The 18,428-nt window shown below is 39.2% G+C and overlaps 1 protein-coding gene across 1 annotated transcript in view; it reads left to right on the forward strand.

Moving 5' to 3' along the window:
* The window catches only part of NIPA1 (NIPA magnesium transporter 1), a 50,034-nt gene that overhangs the window by 10,261 nt on the left and 21,345 nt on the right, over nucleotides 1–18,428 (forward strand). The window contains exons 2-3 of the mRNA XM_027554392.1: nucleotides 11,338–11,385; nucleotides 12,315–12,405. Of these exons, the coding sequence (XP_027410193.1) occupies nucleotides 11,338–11,385; nucleotides 12,315–12,405 (139 nt within the window). The remainder of the gene's footprint in view (nucleotides 1–11,337; nucleotides 11,386–12,314; nucleotides 12,406–18,428) is intronic.

The following is an 18,428-nucleotide window of genomic DNA, read 5'->3' on the forward strand; positions in this document are numbered from 1 at the left end:
TTTCTGACACATGTTTATAACTAAATGGAAGGTTTTAAAAGCCAATAGTCCATCATCACTGCCAATTGATATTATCATATCAATATCAGTAGACAATAGACTATCAATAGACAACATCACTGCCAATTGGTATTATCATCCTGAGAAGGTTCTTTTGTGTTTGCACAACAGTTCTTTGTCTTATGGTTCAGCTATTATAAACAACCATTGAACTCTCAGCATCCAGGGTTTCCAGTATGAGGGGAGAAAAAAATTCTAGACTTTAGATATTGCTGCCTTTGGAACCCATCCTTAGGAGTGGAGGGGAGGAGGCATGAGTGCAGTCAAATAAACAAACAGAAAATCATCAGTGTTCTACAGTTCTGAGCTCCTTGTTCTTGCTGAGGCCAGAGAACTTGAAGAGTCCCAGACATCAGCCTGGAAGAGGATGAGCATGAACATAAGCTTGAACAAGGGCCCCCTGAGGGTGTCAGCTAAGTAACTAAGATGTTTAGGGACAGTGATGAAGGTGAAACTATGAAGAAACTGTCATTTTAGAACATAAGAAAATAATGTCTATAGCAGGGCCAAGGCCTAACGTGGAAGGCAGGCTCCTAAGAGTTTCTGGCTGCAAGAGGATGGAGCCTGGGGCAGCTACTGCACAGGTGGATGAGCAGAAAGAGCAGTGGGTTTTCTTCCATGAGCACTGGGGGTACTGCTGAACTGGGGTCCTTGGGGCCCACGTGGAGAAGTACCACTTTGATACATAGTTAGAAGTGTAACTTAATGCCTATTAAAGCAGAAAAATTTTACCTAATATTGACTTAAAAGGTGCAGGTGATTGCAATACTTTTGCATTTCAGCAAATTCAATCTCCTCTTGGGGAGTATGAGTGGGGGGACCCTAAACACTTGCAGCTGACTTGTACCCTTTGACTAAAGGGAGACCAAAATCTTGTTATTTCTCCATTCCTAGTATCCCAGGTCCTTCCCCATTTTAGTGAGAATCCATTTGAAACCAGCAAAAGCATACGCTCTATAGTAGTGTTGTACGATAGTGAAAGCCGTGAAAGAGGAGAGTCTCAGTGGGTCCCCTTGTACTGGCATCCTTGAACTGCAGGAGGATTGCCCACATTCTAGCTGCTGCTGTAGCAGTGGTCCCATGCCCTCAGCATAGACCCCCAACAGAAAAGGTTGTGACTGATTCCTTGATTTCTAAGTTCCTGAAATCTGCTGAATATCATATATAGAATTTTGAAAAGCTGTTGAGTAAATTAGTGTGTTCACTTGCTGTAAAACAATCTTCAAGATCTAGAATGATATTCAGAGCTATTTTAAATAATAAGCAAGAATATTTATTTATACACACAAGAGAGCAGGAGTGGCCATGCTTATATTAAACAGAATAAACTTTAAGACAAAAATTGTTACTAGAGACAAAGAAGGACATTTTATAATGATGAAATGGTTCAATCTTCAGGAAGATACAACATTTCTAAATACATGTGGACTTGGCAACAACACCCAGTTTTGCTTCAGCAAAACTGACAGAATAAAGGGAGAGAGAGACAATTAAAAGAGGTGGCTGGATCGGACTTCCTGGGTGGTCCAGTGGTGAAGAATCTGCCTTCCAATGGAGGGGACGCTGGTTTGATCCCTGGTTGGGGAACTAGGATCCCACATGCCGTGGGGCAACCATAGCTAAGACCTGATGCAACCAAATAAATAAAAATTAAAAAAAAAATAGTAGTTGGAGATGTTAGTATCCTACATTCAAATGGATGGAAAAACAAGGCTGAAGATCAGCAAAGAAGTAGAAGACTTGAACAATACTATAAATCAATTGGCATTTACTGTTTTAATTTTTACAGTTGGATTTATGCCATTTACTCTTTTTCTATGCATCTTGTAGATTTTCTGTTTCTCTACTCATTTATGGCTTTATTTGCATTATGTGAATTTCTCTAGTGTAACCTTTTAATTCCTCTAATGATTTTTCACCATATTTTTTAGTTATTTGCTCTAGGATTTACCATTATATTTTAGCTAATGGAATCTACTTCAGACTTATACTAATTTAAATCCAGGTAGATATAGAAATATTACTCCTATACAGCTGCATTGCTGCTTTTTTTTTTTTTTTGTAATTTTTTTTTTTAAACACCAGAAACCTTTTGTAGTGAGGTATAGCCAATTAACAATATTGTGATAGTTTCAGGTGAGTAGCAAAGGGAGTCAGCCATACATATACATGTAACTTCTTTCTTTATTATTGTTATATATGTTACATTTTTTATGTTACAGACCCAACAGTGTATTGTTGTAGCTTATAATAAAGATAATGTATACTTTATATTATTTTATATCCCAAAGAGGCTTAGAAAATGAAGTCAAATACAGATTTATAGTGTCTGTTATGTTTCTTTTTAAAGAAATTATTTGGCTGTGCTTGGTCTTAGTTGCAGCACCTAGGATCTTCAGTCTTCTTTGTGGCATGCTGGATTTTAGCTGTGGCATGCAAACTCTTAATTGTAGCACTGAAAAAAAGTGAAGTCACTCAGTTGTGTCCGACTCTTTTTTGACCCCATGGACTGTAGCCTGCCAGGCTCCTCCATTCATGGGATTTTCCAGGCAAGAATACCATAGTGGGTTGCCATTTCCTTCTCCAGGGGATCTTCCTAACCCAGGGATCAAACCCAGGTCTCCTGCACTGGAGGCAGACTCTTTACTGTGTGAGCCACCAGGGAGGCCCCCAGACCAGGGGTCAACCCCAGGCCTCCTGCATTGGAAATGTGGAGTCTTAGCCACTGGTCCACAGAGAAGTCCTTGTTATGTTACTTTCTTATTTACCATTTCTTATCTTCTTCATTTGTTCCTGTGGATCAAGTTACCATCAAGTTATCATGTTCTTGCTTGGTAAAACTTTGCTCACACACATATCCTTTGTGCTGCCCTTATCAAATTTATTACTATATGTTATATATGTGTGTATTTATAATGTATACTATATAATGTTTAATGCTGTATGTTATTGATCCGACAATACAATAATATACATTCAGTACCTTTTCAAATCATCTAAGATGAGAAAGCAATGGCACCCCACTCCAGTACTCTTGCCTGGAAAATCCCATGGGCGGAGGAGCCTGGTAGGCTGCTGTCCATGGGGTCGCTAAGAGTCGGACACGACTGAGGGACTTCACTTTCACTTTTCACTTTCATGCATTGGAGAAGGAAATGGCAACTCACTCCAGTATTCTTGCCTGGAGAACCCCAGGGACGGGGGAGCCTAGTGGGCTGCTGTCTATGGGGTTGCACAGAGTTGGACACGACTGAAGTGACTTAGCAGCAGCAGCAGCAGCAAGATGAGAAAGGACAATATATTTTCACTTCCACTGACTTTTATAATGACGCAGTTACCTCTGTCATTCCTGGAGTGTGTGTGTGTATATGTGTATGTATTCAAAGTACCGTCTGAATTTACTTGCTTTCACCTGAAGAACTTCATTTAATGTTTATTGTAAGCTCTGTTTGTTCTCAGTTCTCTTCAGTTTTACTTATCTGAGAATGTTTTTGTTTTGCCTTCATATTTGAAAGATAGTTTTGCTGGATGTAAGATTTCTCCTTTAAGAACTTTGACTGTATTATTCCACTGCTTTCTGGCCTCCACTATTTTGCTGAGAAGTCAGTTGTTAATCTTATTGGAATTCCCTTGTTGTCAGTTGTTTTTCTCTTGCTTCTTTCACAATTTTGTCTTTGAGCGTTTTACCATCATGTGACTGGGTGTGGATATCTTTGTGTTTGTCTCATTGGAGTTTTTTGAGCTTCCTGGATGTGTAGATTTTTTTTTTAATCACATTTGGTAAGTTTCAGCTATTTTTCCTTGAATATTTTTTCTGATACTTTCTTTTCCTCTGATAATTACATTATATCTATTGATATTCTTAATGATGTCCCACATTTCTCTGAGGTGCTGTTAATTTTTATTTGTACCTCTCTCTCTTTAGTTTTTGTTCTCTGTTAATGTTTTCCAGAATGTATAATCTTTATCAATATGTCTTCAAGTTCACTGATTCTTTCTTCTGCCAGGAGGTTAAAATCTGCTATTGATTTTTTCATTCTAGTCATTTTACCTTTCAACCCCAGAATTTACAGTTGGCTTTTCATTTTTTTAAAATAATTTATGTCTGAAAGTGAAGTCTCAGTCGTGTCCGACTCTTTGTGACCCCATGGACTGTAGCCCACCAGGCTCCTCCGTCCATGGGATTCTCCGGGCAAGAATACTGGAGTGGGTTGCCATTTCCTTCTCCAGGGGAGTCTTCCCGACCCAGGGATCGAACCCAGGTCTCCCGCATTGCAGGCAGACGCTTTAACCTCTGAGCCATCAGGGAAGCCCAATTTATGTCTATTGATACTCTATTTGATGATGAGTTGTCATCATATCTTTACTTCTTTAAGCATGATTTCCTTTAGTTATTTGAACATATTTTAAATAACTGGTTTGAAGTTTTTGTTATATCTAAAATCTGGATGCTCTCATGGGCAATTTTGTTGCTTGCATTCCCCCCTTTAAATGATATTTGTAATATACTGCATGTTTTCTTGTTTGTTTGGTGCATCTTATAATTTTTTTCAGTTAAAAATTATTTTTTTATTATTACCAATCAGGTAATAATCATCGTTTCAATAGTTCTTTTCCAGAACATTTATAGTTAGTGCAACAAAGACAAATACTACTAAAGCACTGATACAGTAGATTTTGTACTGCTTGCTGTTTCATGCATAACAAAAGGGAATATATACATTATATTTTATCAATTTATCTATTCATCCATTGATAGACATGTGGATTCTAATGGCTTTTTGGCTATTGTGAATAATGCTACTAAGAACATAAGTGTGCACATACTTGTTCAAATTTGTGCTTTCAGTTTTTATGGATATATACCCAGAAGGGGGATTGCTGGATCATATGCTAAGTCTATATTTAACTTTCTGAGGAACTGCCATTCTGTTATCCACAGCAAGTACACCATTTTCCATTCTCACCAGCAATCAGCAAGGGTTTCTTTGAATTTCTCTGTATCTTTACCAACACTTGCTGTTTTTCTGGATTTTTGTTTGTTTGTTTTGATAGTAGCCTTTCTAATGGGTGTCGGTGGTATCTCATCATTGTTACAATTTGCATTTCCCTAAAGATTAGTGATTTTGAGCATCTCTATATGTGCTTATTGGCTATTTGTATATCTTCTCTGGAGAAACATCTATTCCAATCTTTTCCCCATTTTTGAAATGGTTTTTGTTGTTGTTACCTCATGATATTTTTGTTGATACCGATACAATATTTTTGTTGATTTTAAGTAATATGTGGTAGCAACTCTAGATGCATATTCTCCTACCCCCACCTCCAACCTATTGTTTGTTTATTTGTTTAGTGACTTAGAGTACCTTGATAAAGTATATTTATCCATTTATCATTCCCCTGCAATGTGAAGTCTCTGATGTTACTCCTCAGAGGGGATAGCCTTGGATATGTGCACCTTTACCCTGGGATGACAGTGGTCATCCAACTGGCAACTGGCAATCTTCGATCATCTCTTACCCTGATTTCTTTGTTGTCTGCCTCATTGGGTACTACACCCAGATCTACTAATTGCTGGCTAGTTGCTCTACTGTTTTTGACAATGCTGCAGTGCATAGATTGCTTTACAACCATATCCTATTAAATTCAGGCAGATTTACTTGTTGAGAACAGTTAGTGGGTGGGGGTAGTAGCCTCTGATCTTCTCTTCTTGCCTCTCCAGATATAGGATATTCACCCTACATTTATCTTCATGCTTGGGACAGGATGATTAGGACCTGCCATGCCTAGGGTAGAGTCTGTACCCTAAAAGTAGGGACTGAGTGAAGGAAGTGAGCCTCCAACCCTTGGATGGATTAACCAGATATTTAATCTCTTCAACTTGAAGTTGGAAGGGATTGGAAGTGCTGGAGGCCTGCTCTTCTGGTGACTGAGAGCTGAGAGGGGAAGGAGCCCTCTCTTTTGGTCACACCAGCCTGGAGTGGCACGTCTGTCCAGCTGAGCTGCAGCAGGGAGAGAAGTGGGTCTTGGCTCATGTGCTAAAGACTCACTGTTCTTACTGAGATTTTGTTGATTTTCTTGAAAAAAATGTTTCTTCATTTGCTGTATCCTCTTGGGACAATTTCCAGAGACTTTATTTTATTTTTACTGCTTTATTTACCAATTATGGTTGTTTTGCTAGGGAACTATCCATGAGGCTCCTCATACACTGTATTTGAAAGTGGGCTTTATGACTTTTCATTTTTAAATAAACAGCATATAAAAATATTTATTTATTTATTTAGGCTGTGCCAAGTCTTAGTTGCAGCCCGTGGCGTCTTCAGTCTCTGTGGGGCATGCAGGGTCTTTGGCTGTGGCATGGGAATGCTTGGTTGCGTCACGTGGTGTTTTTTGGGTTTTGTTTCTGACTGTACCTCATGGCACATGGGCTCTTAGTTCTCCGACCAGGGATTGAACCTGGACCTCCTGCACTGGGAATGTGGTCTGTAGCCACTGGACCACCAGGAGAGACCCTAAATTTGTTGTTGTCGTTGTTATTTTTAATTTTATATATGTATGTGTGTGAGCTTCCCTGATGGCTCAGCAGGTAAAGAATCTGCCTGCAGTGCAGGAATCACAGGAAATGCGGGTTCAATACCTGAGTTGGGAAGGTTCCCCGGAGGAGGGCATGGTAACTCACTCCAGCATTTTTGCCTGGAGGATCCCATGGACAGAGGAGCCTGGCGGGCTGCAGTCCATGGCGTCACCAAGCAGCAGACTCGACTGAAGCACCTGAGCATGCATGCATGTACGTATGTATGTCACCTGGTGAACTGGTAGTCTTCCCTTAATGAGGTAAATGCAGATGAATGACTGATTTTTAAATTGCATTTTTATTGAAGTATAGTTGATGTACAATATTAGTTACACGTGTATAACAGTGATTCACAAAAAAAATTTTTTATTTTAAGTGGATGCATAGTATTCTTTTTTAAAAAAACATCAAAATAAAATTGATGTATAACATTAGTTTCAGTTGTACTGTGTAATTACTTGATATATGTATACATTGTGAAATGATCACCACAATAAATCTAGTTAACATTTATCACCACACATGGTAACAATTTTCCCCTGTGATAAGACTCTTTAAGACCTACTCTTGCTGCTGCTGCTGCTGCTGCTGCTAAGTCGCTTCAGTCATGTCCGACTCTGTGCGACCCCATAGACGGCAGCCCACCAGGCTCCGCCGTCCCTAGGATTCTCCAGGCAAGAACACTGGAGTGGGTTGCCATTGCCTTCTCCGAATATCTACTCTTAGCAACATTCATATACAATATAGTATTATCAACTGTAGTCACCATGCTATACAGTGTGTCCCTAGGACTTATTTATTTTATGGCTGGAATTTTGTACCTTTTGACCCCTTCACCCATTTCCTCCACCCCTTGCCTATGGCCACCACCAATCTTTTTGTATATATGAGTTTGATTTTGTTAATATTTTAAAAAATCCTAATGTAATTGATTTATAATATTATATTAATTTCAAGTATTCAGCAAAGTGGTTCAGTTTTATATATATATTGTATTTTTCAGATTATTTTACATTATATTACATAATAAGATTATTATATATACTTATAAGTACATAAGGTTATTACAAGATACTGAATATTATTCTCTGTTACACAGTAAATTCTTGTTGTTTATCTGTTTTATATATAGTACTGTCTGTCTGTTAATCCCATACTCCTTGTTTATCTGCCCCTCCCTTTCCTCTTTGGTAACCATCAGTTTGTTTTCTATGTCTGTGTGTCTGTTTCTGTTTTGTTTATAGATTCATTTGTATTATTTTTAGATTCCACATATAAGTGATATATAAGATAATTGCTTATCTTTCTCTATCTGACTTACTTCACTTAGTATGATCATCTCTAGGCCCATGTGTTGCTGCAAATGGCAATATTTCATTCTTTTTAATGGCTGAGTAATATTCCAGACACAAACACATGTATTCCCATACACTGCACATCTTTATCCGTTCATCTGTTGATGGATACTTAGGTTGCTTTCATGTCTTGGCTATTGTAAACAGTGCTGTTGTGAACGTTGGGGTGAATGTATCTTTTCAGATTAGAGTTTACATCTTTCCCAGTATATAACTAAGAATAGGATTGCTGGGTCATATGATAGCTCTAGTTTTAGTTCTTTAAGGAATTGCCATACTGTTTTCCATAATGGCTGTACCAATTTACATTCCCACCAACAGTGTAGGAGAGTTCTCTTTTCTCCACATCCTTTCTAGCATTTATTGTTTATAGACTTTTTGATGATAACCATTCTGACTGGTTTGAGGCCATACTTCATTGTGGTTTTGACTTGAATTTTTCTAATAATTAGTGATGTTGAGCATCTTTTCATGTGCATGTTAGCCATCTGTATGTCTTCTTTGGAGACTTGTCTATTTAGATTTTCTGCCCATTTTTTCATTAGGTTGTTTTTGATATTGAGTTGTATAAGCTGTATATTTTGGATATCACTCTTTTTTTGGTTGTATCATTTGCAAATATATTCTCCCATTCCATAGGTTGTCTTTTTGTTTTGTTGATGGTTTCCTTTGCTGTGCAAAAGTTTTTAAGTTGGATTCAGTACAGTTTGTTTATTTCTTTTACCTTGGGAGCCTGAGCCAAGAAACTATTTTTACGATTTATATCAGAGAATGTTTTGTCTGTGTTCTCTTTCAGGAGTTTTATGGTGTCATGCCTTATATTAAGGCTTTTTTTTTTTTTTTTAAATTTTGGTCATGCCACACAGCATGTGGGATCCTATTTCTCTGACCAGGGATTGAACCCACACTGCCTGTGTTGAAAGCACAGTCTTAACCACTGGACCACCAGGGAAATCTCTTTAAGCCATTTTGAGTTTATTTTTTGTATATGATGTGAGGGAGTGTTTTACTTTGATTGATTTATGTGAGGCTGTCCAGCTTTCCAAGCACAATTTGCTGAAGAGAATGTCTTTTTTCATGGTATATTCTTGCCTCTTTAGTTGAAGGTTGATTGACCCTGAGTCTGTAGGTTTATGTCTGGACTCGGTCCTCTTTCATCGATCTGTCTGTGTTTGTGCCAGTACCACACTGTCCTAGTTACTGTAGCTTTGCAGTATTGTCTGAGGTCTAGGAGGATTGTGCCTACGGCTTAGTTTTTTTTCTTCAGGATTGCTTTGACAATTCTGTCTTTTTCTCTTTCTTTCTTTAAGATTTCACATGTAAGTAAGGACAGGCTCTAAAATAGCCACAGCACTTTTGGGAAATTCAACCAGGATTCTGTATTAATAGTTGATAGTTGTTCTGCAGTGTTCACTGCAGGGCATTCTTAGGCTCAGCTATATTTTCAGACATGTAGGACACCATGGACCACATTCACATCAGGCACATTCAGAAGGACATGGGACAGGAGCCAGTGTCAGGCCCTCTGTTTTGGAGCCTGATAGCAGAGGCAGAGCTATAGGGTGCTCTTTAAGGGTGCAGTTTCAGGGCTTAGAGGCAGAACTGCAGCAGGCGGTGCTCAACTGCCCATCCTTATAAGCCTCATGCCCCCCAGTATAAAGTTGTAGATGCAGAACTCCCAGACCCTCAAAGAGCTGTGCCTGTTCCCAGAGGTATTGTGCTAAGGGGGAGCTTAAGTGATAATCTCCTGAAGGTGTGCATGCACCTCCAGTTAGGTGCCACTTGCCCATCAGGGGTCATTTTCATCCTATTAGCCCTCAAAAAGCGGACCATAAGTCACATTCTCATGTAGTAAGTGAAGAGGTTTTGTTACTCTGCTATCTACAGCAGTCCAGCTGGTTTTGCCAGTTACCCCACACTGTCCTCTATAGCAGCCTTTTTTCCATCTAACATCATGTGTTGTGTTTAGTCACATCTCTTTTAATTTCCTGTCATCTGAAACAGTTGTCTTTCATGACATTGCCGATTTCAAAGAGTCCAGGCCAACTGATATATGGACCACTTCACAATTTCCTTGTGATCAGATCAGGTGATGCACTCTGGTAGGAGCTCTGAAGACATAATGTTGTACCCTTCTTGGTACACCTACAGGAGGACACAGTGTGGCTAGTCCTGCTGCTGATTATGTTAAACTTGACTTTGACCATTAGGTTAAGGTGATGTTCATCAGAGTCTTGCATGCTGTGTGCGCAGGTTGCTTCAGTCATGTCTGACTCTTACGAGCCTACGGACTGTAGCCTGTCAGGCTCCTCTGTCCATGGGATTCTCCAGGCAAGAGTGCTGGAGTGGGTTGCCATTCCCTTCTCCAGGGGATCTTCCCGACCCAGGGATCAAACCCACATCTCTTATGTCTCCTGCATTGGCAAGCAAGTTCTTTACCACTGGTGCCACCTGGGAAGCCCAAAGATAACTTTATCTCTTGTGATTATAAAACTGGTGGAGGTGATCCATGGAGACTATGTGACAATCCTATCCCTCAACAAGCTTTCATTCACGCATTTATTATCCATCGATGGTTCTTGCCTGAATAAGTTTTTACTGTGATGTTGCCAAATGGTGCTATTTGAACTAGACCATTCCTTCTACTTTATCATTACTTATTGATCTCATTTTTTAAAGGTACTTTTTAAATACCTGGAGCTCTGCTTCTCAGTGAAACAGGTTGGCTTCCTATGTTCATTATACCAAATTACTGAAAATTAAAACATCCGAATAGAATTAGGTATTTTAATCGGAACTGAAAAAAGCCTCTTGGACTAGGAGCATTTTGACCTACCTGAAGAAGGACAAAAGGAGGGCTGGATGTGACAAGGGCCTGGACAGCTGCTCCCATCTCTGCCTGCCCTGGCATATGCGTGGGAACATAGGAGGGTAATCTCAGGAAGTAAAAGAGAAACACTGTGTACAGTGTCAGTCGTTGAGTGAGTGTAAGGGTCTGTTTCAGCCATTTTCACATGGTTTCAAAAAGAGCCATGTCACAGAACTTCTACATTATGAACATTGAGTAACCTGTTTAAGTAGCAAGTCGTTAAACCCTATGCTAGTAAAATTATCATATACATGGGTTTCTGTCAATGCATGAGAGAATTGTACTTTGAAGATCAAATCTCATTTGAAATCAACATATAAAATGTTACTCCAAAGAATATTTGTCTCTAGGTGACATGTTGAGCCAAAAAACCCTACAGTTTATAAAGATTTTGTTTGGATTGACTTCCTCTTTTCAGGATGTAGCTTGTAAGCCTCTCGCTTCATACCTTCCTGACACGTTTATCTCACTCTTTACAGGTACCTCCTACTTAACAGACATTGTATGGTGGGCAGGAACAATTGCAAGTAAGTACTCTTTTTGGTGAAAAGCTTGGTCTTTTGTAAGATCAGTCATTTGTCTGGCAGGGCTGGGTGGAGGTTGTGGGTTGAGCTTAGCTTGTTCTTTGGAATGAGGACCAAGAGGGTGGGGAGCAATGGAGGGAGAGGGTAGAGGTTCCTGCTGCCTGAAATTAGCCCTGAATTTTATCCAGGTCAGATTGCCCTGGGTCTGAAGAAATTAAAGCACCTCTTGCTTCCTCATCTGTGGTTTGTCTGTGGGCATCTGGTGAACTTTTGCTCAGTGTCATTGGTTTACAAAAGAGAGTTTCTTCACTCAGCCTTAACAGAGGTCATGTGTTATATAAAGTTAGACTTCAGAACATTAAATATGTAAAGAAAAATTTTGTTAGATATTTCAGATGTATCTTGAGGTCTATTTGTCACATGTTGTATTTAGGCAATAAATTTTCTGGCAGATGTTGCTTTATTGAAGAGCTCATGTTTGAGCTTTATCTTGATGCAGCCTCAGACACAGTCCTGTGCAGGCAATAGTGTTTCCACCGGACGTGCCAGCAGTATGTCACTGGAATGTATCCCAGGCCGCTTGAAGGGCCATGGAAGCTCTATATGATCTGTCTTAAAACAGGGATATGTTAAGAAGAAAGTGGAAATACACTTTTATTGCATCCACTGTCAATCACTGTTGGTTAAGTCGGGAATTTTCATAGCAAGTTGAAGCTACTCCCTTGACTAATTAGGGCAGTGATAGATACTTCTGGGCCTGCTGTCCTCTGCCCTCAGGACTCTTAAACATGCAAACAGTGTCCCATATAGCCTTCCTCACCTGGAATGGAAAAGAAGCCCTTTCAGAGCACAGTCTTGCAGAATTCAACTCTGGGATGTTGCTCAAAGAGAGTTTTGTAATTGCCGTGACGTCCTTGTGATTCTCTTGACAGTGGCTGTCGGCCAGATCGGAAACTTCCTGGCTTACACAGCGGTCCCCACGGTCCTGGTGACTCCTCTTGGTGCCCTTGGAGTGCCATTTGGGTGAGAACTGGGATTCTGTGTTTTGGTTTTTAATGTGCAGTTTAGGTATAAGAAAAGTTTTCATTTTAAATGTTTTTGTTAAAATAATAAAAGTTACTGAAGTTAGGTCTTTAGTATTGCATTTCTGGGCTTAATTTTATCCCTTCAGATTTAGTTGTGTGAATTATTAACCTTCTCTTAGACATTTGCTTTAGTATATTTCAAATTCTAACTTATTCAAGATTACAAACATGATGCTATTACTCTCCTGGTCTTTCTCTGGAGGACTTCCTAGAGATTGGAATCATCCAGCTCCTTGGCAAGTGATTCTGAGATATCAGTGAGCAAAACTGTCAGTTGGTGTTTTCTTTGTTTTATTGGTGTTTTATTTGCCATCTCCTACTGGATGCTAGGCAGTCCCCTGCCTCAGGAAGTTATGGAGGTTGGGACAAATGACACCTGGGCTCCAGTGGGTATGAAAAGGATTTGTTACTCACAACAGTCAATAGTAAATGTATCATTCAAGGAAAATGGCTCTGGTTTGATCTGGAGTAGAACAGGAACAATTCAGGGCTTTGAGTTTTTATTACAGTTAGGAGGTAAGCCAGGTAGGGAGTCCCATGCTCAGGCTAGGGTTTGCATACTTTGAAAGTTTAGTGCCAAGGGACTGAGTATGCTGGGGCCTAACATTATAAGCTCTCCTTTTTATGAGGTTGTCCAGATATGGGACAAAAGGGAAAAGACAGGATTGGGAACATGAAAGCTACCAGCCACCACAAATGGGGTCTTTCTCTTTTGAAAATGATTTTGTGAGACAGTTATTAAATACATTACAGGATCCCCAACCCCCATGCCACAGACTGGTAGCAGTCCTTGGCCTGTTAGGAACCTGGCTGCATAGCGTGAAGTATGCAGTGAGTGAGCAAGCGAAGCTTCATATGCTGCACCCCATTGCTCCCCATAACTTGCATCACCACCTGCACCACCATCCTGCCTGTCAACTCCCATTACTGCCTGACCAATCATTCTCCACCCCACCGCCCACCCCCGTCCATTGAAAAATTGTCTTCTGTGAAACCGGTCCTTGGTGCTAAAAAGGTTGAAGACTACTATATTAACACATATCCTTTAGTGAACCTATTTATATTATTTTACCTTTGAAGAAATTGTTAATAAACAGAGATAAAATAGAAGTGAAATAGAATCCAAGTTTCTAACTCATTGATATATTGGTATGCTGCTATGTTCCAGACAGAGCTACAAATACTTGTAGAGAAATGTATCTGTGATAGATGTAGTTAATTTAAAGTCACTTAGGCTTTAAGATTCTATAGCTTAAAAAATACAAAAGCATTTTCCAACATGTCAACCTTTGAAAATGCATTTGTATTTTTCTAATGCAAACATATTCTTAGTATTACATGTGGTTTAATATCACTTTTCATTTCGGATGACCCTGAAAAGCTTGGATTACATGAGTGGTGCTATCATTGGGGAATCACTGCTTCAGCCTTTCAGAGCCCAGCCTCTCTCTCTGTTTCCTGAAAAATGATCAGGCAAATAAACAACCCAGCTGTGTGATCTTTGCATATTTAAGGTGCATATATTAAAATGCCTTTCCTCATTAATTTCCAAAGAACTATTCTTATGGACTTTGATAATTAGGTCTCCTAACCAGAAATGTTCATTACTCTGAGTCTTCAGGAGATGTTTCCCAAAGAAGTGTGTGAAATGGCATTCTGAATTGAAAGAGTGCTTTCAAATCAGGATCCCAATAAAAGATTTTTTTTAAAATAAGAAAACTAAAACTAATTTGGAAAAACCAAATATAACAATATATAGGTACATATATATATATTTTAAAAACAGTTCTATTTTTGTTAATGGAATGAGGTTGCTAGAATTATATAGAAATAGAGATGAAAAGAATGTGGCACTGGGAAAAAAGATGTCTGTCATGCATGAAATAGAATAGAGAGCCCCCAAAGAGGTCCACTTTTCTCTGCAGTGGTTTAATGTATGATAAAGTAATCATCTCAGCATCAGTTCAGTTCATTTCAGTCGCTCAGTCATATCCGACTCTTTGTGACCCCATGAATCACGGCACGCCGGGCCTCCCTGTCCATCACCAACTCCCGGAGTTCACTCAAACTTATGTCCATCGAGTCAGTGATGCCATCCAGCCATCTCATCCTCTGTCCTCCCCTTTTCCTCCTGCCCCCAATCCCTCCCAGCATCAGGGTCTGTTCCACTGAGTCAGCTCTTCGCATGAGGTGGTCAAAGTACTGGAGTTTCAGCTTTAGCATCATTCCTTCTAAAGAAATCCCAGGGCTGATCTCCTTCAGAATGGACTGGTTGGATCTCCTTGCAGTCCAAGGGACTCTCAAGGGTCTTCTCCAACACCACAGTTCAAAAGCATCAATTCTTCGGCGCTCAGCTTTCTTCACAGTCCAACTCTCACATCCATACATGACCACTGGAAAAACCATAGCCTTGACTAGACGGACCTTTGTTGGCAACGTAATGTCTCTGCTTTTGAATATGCTATCTAGGTTGGTCATAACTTTCCTTCCAAGAACTAAGCGTCTTTTAATTTCATGGCTGCAGTCACCATCTGCAGTGATTTTGGAGCCCAAAAAAATAAAGTCTGACACTGTTTCCACTGTTACTCCATCTATTTCCCATAAAGTGATGGGCCCAGATGCCACGATCTTCTTTTTCTGAATCAGCGTTGAGCTTTAAGCCAACTTTTTCACTCTCCTCTTTCACTTTCATCAAGAGGCTTTTTAGTTCCTCTTCACTTTCTGCCATAAGGGTGGTGTCATCTGCATATCTGAGGTGATTGATATTTCTCTTGGCAATCTTGATTCCAGCTTGTGCTTCTTCCAGCCCAGTGCTTCTCATGATGTATTCTGCATAGAAGTTAAATAAGCAGGGTGACAATGTACAGCCTTGACGTACTCCTTTTCCTATTTGGAACCAGTCTGTTGTTCCATGTCCAGTTCTAACTATTGTTTCCTGACCTGCATATAGGTTTCTCAAGAAGCAGGTCAGGTGGTCTGGTATTCCCATCTCTTTCAGAATTTTCCGCAGTTTATCGTGATCCACACCGTCAAAGGCTTTGGCACAGTCAATAAAGCAGAAATAAATGTTTTTCTGGAACTGTCTTGCTTTTTCGATGATCCTCTGGATGTTGGCAATTTGATCTCTGGTTCCTCTGCCTTTTCTAAAACAGCATAGTACTTTTTAAAAGGCTTTTAAAAATGCTTTATTTGGAATTAATTTCCAAATTATAGGAAAATACAAGGTTAAGAACAATAATCAAAACAATATTCATATTGGGTCCCCCAGACACAGATTACTAAATTCTATCCCACTTTCTCCATCATTTGCTTTCTCTATATTAGCATTTTTCAGCCTTGATATTATCGACCTAGGGGCCAGGTAATTCTTTGCTTTGAGGGTCCAGTCTGTGCTTTGTAGGGTGTTTAGCAGCATTCCTGGCTTCCACCCACCAGATACCGGTAGCTCCTCTTCCCCAAAATGTCTTTGGACATAAGCAAATGTCACTTTGTGGGGCAAATCACCCCTGTTTGAGAAACACTGTTCTATTATGAATGTGATGTTTGTTTTGATTTTTGGATTTTGTTTTTGATCCTTATGAGATCAGTTATGTTTGTCATGATCTTTTACCCTTAAACTCTTTGACTTGTGTTTTCTGAGACTAGAAACATCTTCTTCATCAGTTCAGTCAGTCAGTTCAGTCGCTCAGTCATGTCCAACTCTTTGTGACCCCATGAATCGCAGCATGCCAGGCCTCCCTGTCCATCACCAACTCCCGGAGTTCACTCAAACTTATGTCCATCGAGTCAGTGATGCCATCCAGCCATCTCATCCTCTGTCCTCCCCTTTTCCTCCTGCCTCCAATCCCTCCCAGCATCAGGGTCTGTTCCAATGAGTCAACTCTTTGCATGAGGTGGCCAAAGTACTGGAGTTTCAGCTTTAGCATCATTCCTTCCAAAGAAATCCCAGGGCTAATCTCCTTCAGAATGGACTGGTTGGATCTCCTTGCAGTCCAAAGGACTCTCAAGAGTCTTATCCAACACCACAGTTCAAAAGCATCAATTCTTCGGTGCTCAGCTTTCTTCACAGTCCAACTCTCACATCCATACATGACCACAGGAAAAACCATAGCCTTGACTAGGCGGACTTTTGTTGGCAAGTAATGTCTCTGCTTTTGAATATGCCGTCACAGTTAGTCATAACTTTCCTTCCAAGGAGTAAGCGTCTTTTTTTTTTTTCAGAAAAATACTATATTTAAAATAAAAATGAAAGTATCAGTAATATTTTGAATGCCTGATGAAGTGCTTTCACAGCAATACAAACAATTACTGTCTCCTACCACCTATGGATTCTTTTTTTTTTTTTTTTCTTTTTTTAATTTCATGGCTGCAGTCACCACCCGCAGTGATTTTGGAGCCCCCCAAAATAAAGTCGGACACTGTTTCCCCATCTATTTGCCATGAAGTGATGGGACCAGATGCCATGATCTTCGTTTTCTTAATGTTGAACTTTAAGCCAACTTTTTCACTCTCCTCTTTCACTTTCATCAAGAGGCTTTTGAGTTCCTCTTCTCTTTCTGCCATAAGGGTGGTGTCATCTGCATATCTGAGGTGATTGATATTTCTCCCGGCAATCTTGATTCCAGCTTGTGCTTCTTCCAGCCCAGCATTTCTCATGATGTACTCTGCATATAAGTTAATGGTATAATCATGAATTTTGGTAGATTTCACTTTATTTAATGTTAAATGTATCTTTCTGATCTGCCCTCCCCATTCCAATTTTGTTCATTGAGCCATTGTACCGTTATTCTATGCCATTATGCTTTATACCATTATTTTTCCGTCTAGGGAATGATCTAGTATAGCAAGAGCTGCATATAGTTGTCATATCTCAAGTTGAAAAAAGAGAGTTTCTTATTCTTTAAAAAAAAAATAGTGTTGGGAAAACTGGTAAACAATTTGTAGGGACATCAACTTAAATCCTAATCATAGCAGCATCAAAATATGATCTAACTGAACTAAGCATGGCCATCAAGTATGAAATACAACATTGAATGGTTTGTTGATACTACATTCAGGGACTGATTTGTGTGGTCACATGTTGTGTGATCAGTGTGTTGTGGTGTGTTATCTCACTCAGCAGTGCAGGTGTGCTGAGTAAAGCTGCAGTGAACTCATTGTGTTAACTAGCATCTCCATTAATACCTGCCTGTCTGTGACATGTAGCTACCAGTAATTTCTGTCTGATTTTCACTGAATAAACCTGCATCTCTAGCACAACCCAGAGTAAGTTATGTAGAGATTTAATTTGTGAAGGAGGAGAAAAAAAGTTTAGCTATGTACCTAGAGTTTATAGCCTATGTATAAGAAAACTTTTAATGTGTTTTGTATCTTAGAAGGTTAAGAAGTTTCAAACATTTGAAGCAATAAAAATGAAAAGGTTAATTTTCTACACTGAGAGGTAAAATAAGAAGGATAAGAAAAAGATTTCAACAAATATGACAATAGTTAAAATGTGATATAAAGAATTTCTTAAATTGACTAAAATAATATGAGAATCCCAATAGATAAAATGACAAAGGTTGAAAAGTGCCACTTTTATACATATGAAAATAAATTTATTCCACTAATGTTAAACCACATTTTCAACAAAATGCACATAGCAAACATATAAACATCAAAAACATATATGTAGTGAAAGGAAGAAGAGTAACATAATATCTCACTGTAGTAAAGTTAGTATCAATTTGACATGTATTCTGATAAGCCTTAGAGAAAGCCTTAGGAAAATAACTTTTAAAAAACTATAGTGAAAAAAATCATTAAAGGAATTAAAATGTCACACTGTAAATATTCACTTAATGGAGAAGAGAGTAATGAAGACTAGGAAACAAAAAAAGACATGAAACATAGAAAACAAAAACTAAGATAATCTATCAGTAAAAACATTGAATGTCAGTGGACTAAACAATCCAATTAAAA

This window comes from Bos indicus x Bos taurus, chromosome 2 (genome assembly GCF_003369695.1).
Source record: "Bos indicus x Bos taurus breed Angus x Brahman F1 hybrid chromosome 2, Bos_hybrid_MaternalHap_v2.0, whole genome shotgun sequence".
NCBI classification, from domain to species: domain Eukaryota; kingdom Metazoa; phylum Chordata; class Mammalia; order Artiodactyla; family Bovidae; genus Bos; species Bos indicus x Bos taurus.